Genomic DNA, 13,987 nt, shown 5'->3' on the forward strand with positions numbered 1-13,987 from the left:
TCGGACCTAAATCGGAGGAAGTAAACGTCGCGCCGTAACGGTAGCCGGGAGCGGGTTTTAAAACCCTCGGATCGTCCCGAAGAAGCAATTAAGCAGAGGCGCGAACCAGCGGCGCTAAGAGGGGAATTCGACCTTCTCCGGACCCGAGGAACAGGAGGGCCGACAACTCTCCGCCGGGAAAAAGAAAAACGCCATCGACCGGAAGAAGCCGAGATTAAGACGTAGGAAAGCGGATAATTCCCATTCTCCGCAGCTCCGTCTATTTCGTCCCAAGTTCGTTCTTTCCGATTGGGAAAGCAAAATTTATCGGGCCGGGACCGGGATTTTCGCGCCTTTTCCGCCCGCCGAGAGCCGAGGAAATTAAACCGGAAGACTTTAAATCGATTCCCCGGCAATAATTGGCGCTTTCTCCGCTCGGCCGGTCCGGGTGAGGTCCTGCCGCACTCGACCGGCCTTCGGACGGAAGAAAAGACGATTCTTTCCTATTTGCCTCTTCCCCCGCCACCCTCGGAGGGTGGGAGCCGGGAGGCCCACCGGGCTCCCACCCTCTCGGTCCGGCCCAAAACTAAACTTTTAATTTATTCCCGGGACCTTTTTAACAACGGCCTTCCCGTAAATGCCCTCCGTCCTTTCTTAATCTCCGGGGTTTGCACACCAAATATAAAAAGCCCCGATTAACCGTATACCGACTTTGGGTTTGGGCCGGAAGTGGCGTTATTTCCGTGGAAAAACTCCCCCCGCGGAGTCCGTGGCACCCACCGTCGACCTTGGCCGAGAATTGCAATTTGAAGTTTCCGGGTCGACGTAGGGAATTGCGGAGCGTAGATCTCGACCGGCAGCTGACGCATTTTTTAAAATAAAATGTACTTTAATACAGAAAACGACAAATTTCTTACAGTTACTTCGGTCGACTGCTTTTCGACCGGAACCTGTCTAAAACGGCTTTCTTCTTCTCGCTACCCTTCTTCTTTCCCGCACTTTCTTTCTCCTTTAGCACTCGCTGGACGTATCTCTGCAAAACATTTACGCAATTAAAACATTTCCAACCGTTAAAAAAAGCAAATTGCTAATTCTCTGCCCGGGGGAGCGAATTATGTTAATTTCCTAACGTCCACCGTTTTCGGTTTATTAGAAAAACGTCTGTCGACGTTCGGCACGTCCGGCAGAAATTATCGTCCGAGGCCCGTCTAATATTAAAATAGGAAAACGTTCGTCGGTTAAATGGTTCCGGCGACTACCCGTAATGCCGTTAATTAGTGCCATGTACTGTACAGTACTGTACATTTAAACTTTATACCCGCGCCGGTCCTTTCTTCTACCACCCGTTAATTCGCAGGTAAGAAAATCGTATCGCTGTAAGCGAAAATTATTCGTAAGGAATTTTTTCTCAACATTTTTGTGTGTCTGGAGTAAACAGGTAAGTGTGCGTATTCGGGGTAACCATTGTCCGCAGCGGAATCGTCGTATTATCTTTATACCTATGCCGGAATTTTCTGCTTATAACTACCGTTTACGTGTCTGATAATTGATCGGTTAACGAACATAATCCGTTCCAAGACTTTATTCGTTATCCGAATTCTTCGCTAACCGATTATCGTTTTACCATTGGTTTTTACGGGAATTTGATTAATTCGTTCCGGAGACCCCAAAAATAAAAAAAATTTATATATACTTTTTTACTACGTTTATTTATACATATATACACAATCTTGCATTTTTCTTAGTCACGTTTTTTCCGTTTGTGAGGGTTAAAGAATCTGTGTAATGTCGATTGCTTTTCTCTGTTCTTCGGGATTTTTCAAAAGTAATTAATAGCGTCGTAATTGTAGAGATCCCTAAGCCTATTAACCTCCATCCGGTTTGTATGCCATTCTAAGAACGTCGTTCTGACATCCTCCCACTTCTTCAAAAGATCTTTAATGGCAGATATCGACATTAATTCTCTTTTTCGGAAGAAATCGTATCTCGGCGAGTTTCTTGGTGTTCTACTGTCGTCGGATCCGTTTCGGGTTCCATTACGAGCTCTTCGATGTTCTTTATTTCTCAGATGTGATTTTTGTTACTCCTTAAGCTGCTCGAGTCTTCTCGATTATACTGTATCTTTCTTAGATAAGATTGAACTGCAGCCTTCTGTAGATCCGTTCGAGCCATACTGCCCGGCAACATCAGATAGCTGCCCACTTAGAGAGTGAGCCTCTATTATACTCTCACCTTTCGAAAATAAAAACCCACGCAAAACTTAACGAGTGCCCGCCCGACGGTCTCGCGAATACTATAAAAGAATTGTTTCTGTCAGAAAAATAAAAGGCTGGAATTAGAAGGGAGAGTTTCGTTGTTCGGAGGAATACTATCCGACCGGGTTGAGCGTCGATGTCGACGTCTCCCGCGCTCCAAAAAGTTTCGAATTGTTGCCGGAAGACGAGGGAAGACCGAGCGGTATTCATTATTTTACGTCGCTTCTTGTGTTTGTTTTGTGAGGTGTCGGTTAAACGATCACCCCTGTATTTAAATATTATGTATTTGACAATTAACTTTGTCCATATTATAATTTTAGTCGTCCCCGCCCACCGGTTGGACCGACCGGGGGAAATGCATTTCCAACGTTAACCGGCAATTATTTATCGCCACTCGGTCACCATGCAGGGCTGAAGTTTATAATCGCATTTTAAATTTATTTAATTTAAAATATATGATCTCCACCTCGAATTAGTACCGTAGTGTCTCGCCCCCTACATCATACTTTTCCTTCAACAATAGAGTCCTGCCGGTCGTCTATCACCTTTTGGGGAAGTTTTGAATCGGAAGTTCGTATATAGTTAATGGGAACTCCCCGCCCTTAAGGTTTCCGTATCTGTCTTTTCTTTCGTCTATCTCATTCATTAGCCAAATTTAGGCCACACGAACAGACGCAATAAAAATCGAAATCTTCGCTTTTTGCCATTTTATTGGTAACTTAAAAATTATTATCTGAAAATATTAATACGGTTCCGGTATTAACCGCGCGGTAATGGAACGGCCCAAACGTTACGGACTGGCCTAACTTGGCCAGAGTTCCGTAATTCCGAACGTTGTTTACCTCCGGTCGATTACGCGCGGTCGGAGAACCTTTTCGTAAGTGCCACGCCACGGTTAATTAACCGGACGGCGTTTAAAATAAATCCCTCCGTAAATTCCTTTCGAGTGTTTACCTGCAAAAAATTCCTTGTATGGCCTAAATAAGTAAAACGTTTCGTCGGCCTAACTCGGTCGAAAAGGAGCGAAGACGACCAAACTCCCTTTCCGGTTAATTGTTGGTCGCGCGTAAAACGTAAAACTGACTCGTGGACCTGTGGAATATTTACATTCGTCATCTTCGAAATACGTTGTTTCCCGAACAGTCGAAAAAGTTCTGCCAAATGTTTTCGTTACTTCGCATTGGAAGAAAGCTTCCGATCTCCGGATCTATAATTTTTATAACAATACCCAGATAATAATTTAATCTGTATCGGTTCGTGATAAATTCTGAATTTTATTGCCGCATAATTTTTATATAAACTGCTAACTCTTCTACCTGTTTTTTCGTTCGACTATCTTGTGGTTAAACAATCGAAACTATAGAAAAATTTTGCCTGGGTACGTAGGTCATTTTTCCCACCCACTGTTTCAGATATAGAAAAGTCTCACTCCCAAGTCCCTCTATTCTGTATTTTGGTCCGGTCTCCGCGCACTGCGAGAAGATTTAGAAACTTTGCGCTTACGCTTCCAATAAAGCCGCCAATGAACTCGCGTATAATATTACACAGACAGCTTTTCTAAATTATGGAAACCGGGCATTTACCCAAATACCGCTGCTACATCAACGAAGTAATACAAAGACACATTATACCGAGGCCACGACGAGAAAGTCCATTAGCCGCATATTAGAACACGGGGAGACAGGTAAAAACGGGCATACCGCGGAGCTAGCCGAAAAAGTAATAGAGCATAATTTTCTACTAGCTCGGAATGAGACCGCCCTATCGGCGCGACGTACGGATAGCGAAATCGTTTTTATCCGGGGATTTCGATCGTCGAGAACTAGGCCCCTGCAATAAACCCGGATTGAAGCTGCCGAGACTACGGATCACGCCGTATAAATCCTTAACGAATTACTATATAAGAAGACCGCTACTTCTACAATGTAATCCCTTTCGTACGGTAAAGTAGCGCCGATCTACATTCTCCGTAGTTGGCTATCTGAGCGGCATTCAATTCGTTACATTCGAATTTAAATATCGTAATGATGTTCCATCTAGAATGAACCAACGTTAAAATTAATATATATATAACATTTCAGCGTGTGTTCTTTTGCCATTCGCCCGATGAAGACGTTTTTGAAAAGGTCGAAAGTACAGTACGTACTTGCGAAAACATTTCTTTTCGTCATTAAACGGGATAACGTCGAAAAGACGGTGTTCTCGGTGCTAATTTATCCCAGGAAAATGTTTGTTAGTTACATTTTATTTTCTGTAAAACGTTCGAAATTAGCGACTCATTTTCGCTGTTTACGTTACGAAGTATCCGGCACGGCAAATTTATATCGCCATTTTTTTTTCGTCTAAATTTTATTTCCTTCAAATTTTTCGCCAGGGAAACTATTTAAAGAGAATGGTGAGTCTACGTCACCGCTTCGCTCGTCGGATGACACGACTTTCCAGCAAATAAGAAATCGATGTAAAAAGTTCTTATTAAAATTTATAACTATTGTTTTCCGAGATGTCATCAATTTTCTTGTTAAACAGATACGACGTATTTTTCCTTTCCATTTTTAAAACAATACCGAAATGTTTTGCTTATATGCATTTATAATCTCTCCCAAATCTGGACTATTTACGTTGTATCGACTACTTACGTAGACGGAAGTTGTTCGTTAGCATAATTTCCTGGAATTTTTCTCGGTATTTACATAAAATGAAAAATATGCTAACAAATCACACACGTATAGACTAAGGCAAATAATATTACTTTTAAATGAAATACTTTAGATTCAAAATCGAACCGTCGTGGCACTCCGTCGTTATTCAAACGTATTTAAATCTTAATGGTAGTAATTCTCTCCGCTTTGTTTGTTTAAGATCTTTCCCAATTTTCGAGACTGTTATTTTCACCGAAATACTTAGCGGTGAAATCACTAAAACTGCCACCACCGGCAATAGTCCACAGAAACCGATTACCGACGGAGCAAATCTACGGTTTGGGGCACCGAATGACGCGTTACAGTAAAATGGAGAAACTTATCGATCGCCACCTTCATCCGGAATAATTTTCATTACAAACACTGAAAAAAGAATCTACAAACAAAATTCTTCTACCATCTTCCATTATCTATTGTATTTTTGTAACTTTTCTGGTTATCCTTTCGAATGGGTTACGCACTTTTAGTGGCAAACTTACATTCTGTTAATTATCTATACGTACTGTACACTTAATTTTTTGGGGTATAGAACATTCTTTAAATCAAATTTGGAAAACCACTTATTAGACGATTCACTGATACTACACAAATTTTTAGCGATATAAAATGATAATTAACAAAATTAAAATAAAATTTCTAAAATTTTGAATTTTTCACTGTTAAGAAATTATAGGTACTGTACATCGCAGATATTTACAATAATAATTGTTGCAGCTCCATTTTAGTTACTTACGTTAATGGTAAATGGTGCTAAACGTTATTTCTATCGACTGGCAGCATTTTTGACTTTTGATTTCTGTTCGATTAACATTTAATTAAGATGCTGGCGAAACAGCATTAACACGAGTGAAATCGTCAAAATACATTCCTTTAAAATGTTTAAGGTACTGTACGTAGCAGCTGCAATAAACAGATCAATTAATGCCGTACAAAATGTTTTTACGAAAAAAGAAAATTATGGACCAATCGGGCGTCCGGGAAGATACGCTAAACTGACATCACCCGACAAAAGACGGGTTTTCGAGCCGTTAACAGACGATGGAGTGCCACGAGATAAATTGCGGCACAGTTCCCTGTCCACGTATCTTGTGCAACTGTATGGAAATGCACAAAAGAAAATAAGAATATCAAATACTTAAAGATGAAATCAAAGCCAAAATTAACAATTAGGCGTAAAGAAGCTAGTAAAGATTGGGCGGAGAAAAAATGTTGTGGACATCCAAATGGGGAGTGGTTTTGTCAGACGAAAAGAAGCGAAATTTAGACGATCCCGATAGATTTTCATATTATCGACACGATCCGCAGAAAAAGGAAGAACTGCGAACCAGTAGGCAAGACGGTGAGGATCTGTGACGGTGTGGGCAGCATTCGGTTGGAATGGCAAAACAGACATTGTAATTATACATAGAACTATGAATTCTCAAATATACCAGGAACTGCTCTACATTTGGACCAATTATAGAAGGAAATAATTAAAAATTTCAGCCAGACAATGCTCCAATTCCCAACTCGAAATCGACACGCAACGATGGTTTTTACATAAAAAAAAAAATCAGTGCGATTGATTGGTCCTTTAAAAGTCCAGACATAAATCCAATAAAAAATTTGTGGGGCATCTTAACCGGAACAGTCTGTAAAGAAAACAGGCAACATCGAATGAACTTAAAATTGCAATAATTGATGCCTGGGACTCGATCGTCATTTAACAATTACAAAAACGCATTGATTCAGATAAGGCATTTAGTCTTAATGAAGCTAAAGGGGGACCAACTGATTACTAAAATCACTTTAAATGTAAGTTTTAACTAATGTACTTATAATTTCTTAACAGTAAAAAATTCAAAATTTTAGAAATTTTATCTTAATTTTGTTAATTATCATTTTATACTGCTAAACATTTGTGTAGTATCAGCAAATGTCTGTAATTAGTGATTTTTCAAGTTTGATTTTTAAAATATTAACAGTTTTTTTCATACTGAAAAAATTAATTGTAGTTATAATTAATTAACAGACTGTACATTCTAGCTATACCGTGTGATGATGGAATCGGTACATGCTGAAATATTTACTTAAAACTTTCTTTTAACTTTTTTGCAAATTTGCACCATTCACAAACTAGAAATCATACATATTTCGATAAATACAAAAATTCGTGAAAGTTAATTAGTTTTTGCATTTGATTATAAATAATAAATTGTAATATAATATAGATTAAGAATGTAGCAGCATTACCTTGTCAAGAATGAAATGAGGGATGTTTTATTAATAGACGAGTATTCTTATTAATATTTAATTATATCATATTAGTGGGAAAGCTGATAAATAAAAAACAAACGAATCAATTAATCATAACATTTAATGTTTGGTCGAAAAAGGTCATTAGCGAATGAAATAAGAAAAATAACCTGGCAATATTTAAAATTAAGCTTCTAATAGGAATACAAAGAATGACAAACTGTCACTAATAATTAAAGCATTTAGAAAAATATCTTATTTAAAATGAAATAATTCTCTAATAAGCAAAAATATCAAAAAGATCATGGGTAAATTACTATTTTTATTTATATGTTAATCCCACAATTATGTGCAAATTTGATGGAGAAGACAACTTTAAAAGAATAATAATAAAGTATGAGAAGTGGGAAAAGCTGTAAAATCAATTTGCAAAATGTAAATGTTTGTATTTGCAATGCACATACTGTATTTATTTCTAGTTGTAGTATAGCTACCCGTAAAAAGTGTCTTTAAACTCCAGGAACCATTTTTATCGGTAACCACGAAAGTCAAAATTCACAGAAAGACAATTACTTTCTAATTACAATCTTGGAATTCTTCTCTTCAAATTCCAAACCGAATAATTTTTAAAATGTGTCGTCGCCGACCCAGTAATGTTGGGCACGATGTAGTATCCGACATCACTGGACCGGTGACGAGATATCCCAATGTTTAAATCAAACGTTCAATTCTGTAACTTCAAACCCTTAACAACAAAATTTATCATACAACGAAGTAGATTTATAATTTATTGTAAGTTAAATTAATCAACCGTGAAGTTAAATAATAAAATATTAATAAAAAGTAATACGTATACGGTATTTAAATATGATTTCTCATTTATACCGCACGTTCTTATCTAGCAAACTAACGGCTTTCAAATTTCTCCACTTCAAAATACAGTAACTGCTCATTTTATGTTTATTCTTTTTACAAAATATTTCAAAATCAATAACAAAAAATCAAAAAGGTGACAAAGGATGATGAACAACAAAACAAAAGCATAATATGTCTGCAGAGTAATATTATGATTGTTAACAAATTTGATGATATTTTGGGGAAAAAATTACTAACTAGTTTGATGTCCCGAAACTACGTTTTTATTTTATATTTTGTAGCGTGGCGAATAATTATAATACAATTTATATCTCAATTCCTCTTTAATTTCATTATAGTGAAAAGCAAAAATTTTCACTATAATGAAATTGAAGTGAAAGTTTTACTAATATATTTGAATTTAAACAATAAATTAAAAATGCCATCTAATGTAGTGAAAATTTGACTTCTTCGGCCAAAAAGAAAGTGGGAAAATCACTTACTATTGAGGGAAAAACTGGAAATGATTCGATGTACCCAATTACACGAGTGACATTCTGGTGTGTATAAAGTATTAACGTTGGCATCACGTACAGTTTCTACAATAGTAACCAATTCGGCTAAGATAAAGAATATAAGGGAATTGCTAATGCAAATATTTCGAGAACGTCACAAAGGCGTAAAGTAATAATAAAAAAAAAATAGAAAAAAAGAAAATTATTAGGGCTGTGAATTAATGATATGAATCGAAAGAACATTCCTGTAACTCAAGCAGTAATCGTGAATAAGTCCTTCTTTAATGAAATAAATGAAGAAGCTGGTGAAAAAGAGTTATTCGTGGCAAGTAGGGGTTGTTTTTTGTTTCAAAAACTGTAAACAAATTCTATGTTAAAACCGGTCGAAAGGCCCGATGCAGGCATCGGGGCGTACTAAATTACAAATAAAAATAATAATACACTGAGTATTATACTCTAAAAATATAAAATAATTTATATTGTTAATTTAAACAATAGCCACTAGGGTGCCCCTAGTGGCTGTTTTTGGCATACAGTGACAGAATCCAGTTTTTAAGCTTTATATAGTAGGTTTGCAGAGAATCGGAATATTACTTCGGCAAATGAATATCTGGCCGAATTTCGGAAAATAATTTATGAAGTTGGATACATTCCCGAGTTGGTTTTTAATGTGGACGAGACAGTCTCGTACCGAAAAAGCTGCCTAGTAGGACGTACGCAGTCGGCAGTGCCGCTAGCTGTTTGAGCGCCCGTGTGCAATACCGATTATGCCGCCCCTGTTTAACTACGACTACCTACGCCGAGCTTGCCGGCAATACCAATTTGCCGCCCCCGGACGTGCCGCCTGCGTGCGGTACCTACCTTGCACGCCCGCTTACGGCAGGCCCGTACGCAGTTTACGAGAAATCTAGTCCTAGTTTTAAGGCTGATAAAGAACAACTTACGTTGCCGGTGGATGGCAATGCATCGGCCACATTCAAACTAAAAACCACTTTTGGCCAGTGGCGTGCCGTGACATTTGATGATAGGGAAGCTGTGTTTCTGTAAGAAGCCGACTTACAGGGACAATCAATTAACTGCGCGTCAGGGCCCGTTCCTATTCGTTCGTTCGATAAGCCAGAAAAACCGTATACTTCTTTAAAAGTATTTTTAAGATTATCTGACGTACTTAATAAATAACAGAGGTAATTATATTGAACTTTCTTATTGAATTCAATAAATTCCCTATGCCGTCTAAATGCCAATTCTTGCTTTGAGAAAAAACATATAACATTTATTAATTTAGACATATCTGTTAATCGTAATTATCTCGTTATAATAAGGGTGGCCGAATATCTAGCAGGCGGCTAACAGCCTAGAACCGCTCCGGGATATAAAATTGGATGCTTTATGCGTGTGTTGCTTCTACCGGCTAATCCGGGTGAGGTTGGTGCTCCGTAAACCGCATGTGCCAATGCCTATATAATCTGGCTGATTGGAAACTGACCCGGTTTCGACACTCCTTCCGCCACCGAATTATTCGAATATACAATAGCAATCTTATCGTTTTTTTCACACGTAGTATAGAAATTTGTAAAAGATACATAATGAGGTTATAATAAAATATTAATTTTAATTAATTAAAAGTACGTTAAAATATGAAAATTTATATTTTATAAAATACGAGGGAAGGTCATTGGTAGGTGGAAGCGGCGCTTCCATCGCTTCCAATGACGGCACGCCACTGCTTTTGGCATATTGTATAGATCGGGCTTGTCAAACATGCAGCCCACCAAGACTTTTAAAAAATTTTTAAACATCGAGCTTTGACGCTTGAAGTTGGAAAGTTTGAACTCTGGTTGACGCTGGTGTCACATGTGGTTGCGTGATCGCTTGGGACGTTGTGTGCTGGTGCGAGGCATCAAATGAAAAGCGGCGGCCGAAGCCGAACGGAGATAAAAACACAAGGTGATCGGAAACACGATAGAACATGGAGCGATCTAATCTGACACATGTTTGTGGCCTGATATTTGTATATTTGTACATATTTTATTATACTATGTTAGGCTTAGGAATCTTTTTTTGTTCTAACTGTTCTAGAAATTTCCTTTCCAACCCTTTCTCCCTTGGATGAGATCACCGTTTCTGAGAACTGGACTGGAAAAACAAAGGAGAGGAGAGGCCCTGGGGTCACGGGAACCAGGGGTGAGACACTTTTGGCTCGAACTCCAGAGAGAGAAAACGTACAAAGGTAGTGCTCCAGGTCTGAAGAGAGAGGCTGGGGATTACGTGGAGCCACTCATATTCCAATAATAAGGACGTTCCATAAAAGAACTTAGAAAGGAAGATATTGATAGGACACCAAGTTTGAGGTGTAGAGAAGGAAGGAACAGAGAAAGAACTGTTCAGAGAGAAGACTGAGATGGTGACCCATCCAAGACTACGAGGCCAAAAATCCTGGGTATTTCCTTCTTCCCCTTCTTTCTATTCTTAAACACTTATTTTTTCTTCTTTTTTTAGTTATAAGTCAACTTGCAGATATTTGTCGCGTCGCGTGGAATTGATTGCTCAGAAAAAGGGGTCCAATGCCCGTTGTATAATACTCTAGTTTTGCTTTGTAAGTTGGGATCAACTGATAAAGAACCGGTTCAAGGTGAGAATAAATTACTTATTAAAAAAGGAATCTGCAACTTGTAATTTTTGTGTTATTCTGTTTGCGGAGTATCATCATATCGCTACGAACATCACATTTGTACAAGTCGTCACAAAGTGCAGTGTTTGCTCAATTGTTTGCGAGTGATATTTTCAGCTCTAAGGTGGATTTTGGTTTTTATTCATATTAAACTAAAAAGTTATTTAATAAAAATATAATCAAACTTCAAGAACAATAAGTAAGAAAAGATCAATTAAAGAGGAACATCGTAATTTAAAAGAAAAAATGGGAACTGCAATATTTTCGTGTCCAAAACAAGAATAAAATATTATGCTTGATAAGGCATTGATTTGATTTGTTTGCATGTTGTCTGGAGTTTTAATAAAAAAGCATGAATAACTCAGACAATTTTTATTAAATTGTACTCTTCCTACTTTTGTCCACAGGTGGCAAAATTTTGTGCTGCAAATAACTTGCCTAATAAAATTGTTTTAGTCTTGATAATGTCCTGGACATTCAACAATCTTTGAAGATTTATATACTGATACCTTAAATCTTAAAGTAATGTATTTGCTACCCAACATTACATTCCTTTTGCAGCCAATGGATTGGAGGTGTCATTGCAATCTTCCAAGGTATATTACTTAAGGACAACCTTTAGAGGTATTGTTGAGGCAGTGTAGGCATCTCATTGTTTATCTGTGACAGAATACTAGAAATTCTTTAATATTCTTAAGAGCATAACAAACATTTCAGTAGCTGGAAAGAAGTGTTATGATTGTGCATTAATAATGCCTGGTGGAAACTGTGGTCTCATGACATTTCTGACTTTTCTGGGTTCAAGCCTGTTTCAGATAGAGCTGATTATGTATGTGGAATAGTCAATAATTTTGACATTGATGATGCCAATGAGTTTTTAGAAAGTCACTGAGAGTCACTTTCAAAAGAAGATTGAAGAGCTAGCAGCACAATTTGCTAGAGGATAGTGAAGAGGACAAAGAAATTCAGGATATGATACTACTCAGGCTCTCATCACAAAAATACTTAAAGAAGCTTTAATATAGATACAAACTATCTCTTTGTGATAATGATCATGACTTGGAATGCAATTTTTGTATCGAAAGAGCTGTAACAAATGTTCCTTTCAAACTATTTTATAACAGGTTGGACGAAAGAAGAAAAAAAGCCCAACAGACATCCTTACTGAAGTTCTTAACTAGAAAAATCACAAAGCCTGTTAATCAAAATGATCAGCCAGGCTCATCTCATTAAGGCTTCATTATGCCACTGTTTTGAATGTTTTTGACTTTTGATTTACACTCAAACCTGTTTTTGTGCGATTTTTTATTTGTGCAATTTGTTTTGTGTGATTTTTTGTGTGTGGTATATAAATTTCAATCAAATTGGTATACTGCACAAAAATAATAGCACAAAACACATTGCACATATAAAAAATCACACAAAAAACAGGTTTGAGTGTATAACTTTTGTCTTGTTTTATTTATAATTATTATTTATGTAAAATAATTACAAAGTAACCATAAATCAAATTGAAAAATTATTAACTTTTGGTAGTAAATTTTCATACTAAAGGAACTAGTCTCATTTATGTAGTATTACAATTTTGCCTCAATTTACAAACAACTCCTTTAGGAACAGTGGGCTGGGAACATAATCACTTTATAAAATGAAGCCTTACTGCATTACTAAAAATCATCAATTAAAATTTATACTCTGAAAATTGAAGATAGTGAATGAAGGTTGCAATAATTCAAAACTAGACTGTCCTGCATGAATGAAAATGTAAGATATCCTTATCTCATATATCACCATCAATGATGTAAGAAATTTGACACTGCACTATTTTCTGTGAAACACTATTTTGTGCTACTAAAATTTATACTAAAATAATTACATAATAAAAACTTAAACATCAATTCACTCAAAACTTTGATTTTGTAACATAACACCTTCATCCACTATGTCTTCAATTAATAGCTATAATGATAAATCAAAATTCATTTTATTTACTGTTTTTTAATTAGTGTGTCTCATTTAGAGAATGTTAACAGTGCTTGGGCCCTAAGCACAAAGGTGAATTTAGGCTCCTCCTCCATATAACCCACTCAATTACTACTCATAACTAAATTTTAACAGAAGCAGTTGCATTTACTATCTATGTTAGTTTATCAATTTTTCATTTGCATTTGAAAATTATAAATTCATAATACGTCATCATAAACAGATAAGAATCATATCAGAAAATGTACCGATACGTTTGAGTTTTTGATAGGCAAATTCTCTTATTGCTTCATCAACAAAAAACCTTTTTTGGTAATTTCCACCTCAATAGATAATATTGCAAGTGAAATCAAACAAGTCTGTTCCGTTGTGCTGCACATGTAGTTTTCACTCTATTTAAAGCTGAAAACAACGTTACTCAACTTGTCTTACTTGTTGGGACCAAAAGGTAAATGCATAGCAAAATGAACAAGTTTGGGAATTCTAATTTGCAGTCTTTGATGACCTTGTACAATTTGACTGGATTAGAAGTAAAAAATTGCAATAAGTTCATATTGAAATCTCTTTCCCAAGTCATTTTTTAAAATAGTTTTACAAAAGTCAAACTTCACTAAAGTTTTTTTTTTTTTAAACTCCACCTTATAGGCACTATGAGAGCCTTTTTTGACCCACAGCGACGAGGGACAAGACCTAACATATCCTAGAAGGACCATCCCCGAAAAATTTGTGAGGTTTTTGATCCGTTCCAAAATTCTCGAGCGGTAGGTTTCTTCCAAGGCCGTGGATCTCCATTTT

At 36.8% G+C, this 13,987-nt stretch overlaps 1 protein-coding gene across 1 annotated transcript in view; it reads right to left on the bottom strand.

The window, feature by feature from the left end:
• Positions 1–847: 847 nt before the first annotated feature.
• Positions 848–13,987, bottom strand: part of LOC136981992 (WD repeat-containing protein 46) — a 133,238-nt gene continuing 120,098 nt past the window's right edge. Inside the window, exon 14 of the mRNA XM_067278420.1 lies at positions 848–1,012. Coding sequence (XP_067134521.1) covers positions 899–1,012 — 114 coding nt within the window. The 3' untranslated portion in view covers positions 848–898. The remainder of the gene's footprint in view (positions 1,013–13,987) is intronic.

The sequence above is a fragment of the Centruroides vittatus genome, unplaced genomic scaffold (assembly GCF_030686945.1).
Source record: "Centruroides vittatus isolate TY-2023 unplaced genomic scaffold, ASM3068694v2 contig_8, whole genome shotgun sequence".
Lineage (NCBI taxonomy): Eukaryota > Metazoa > Arthropoda > Arachnida > Scorpiones > Buthidae > Centruroides > Centruroides vittatus.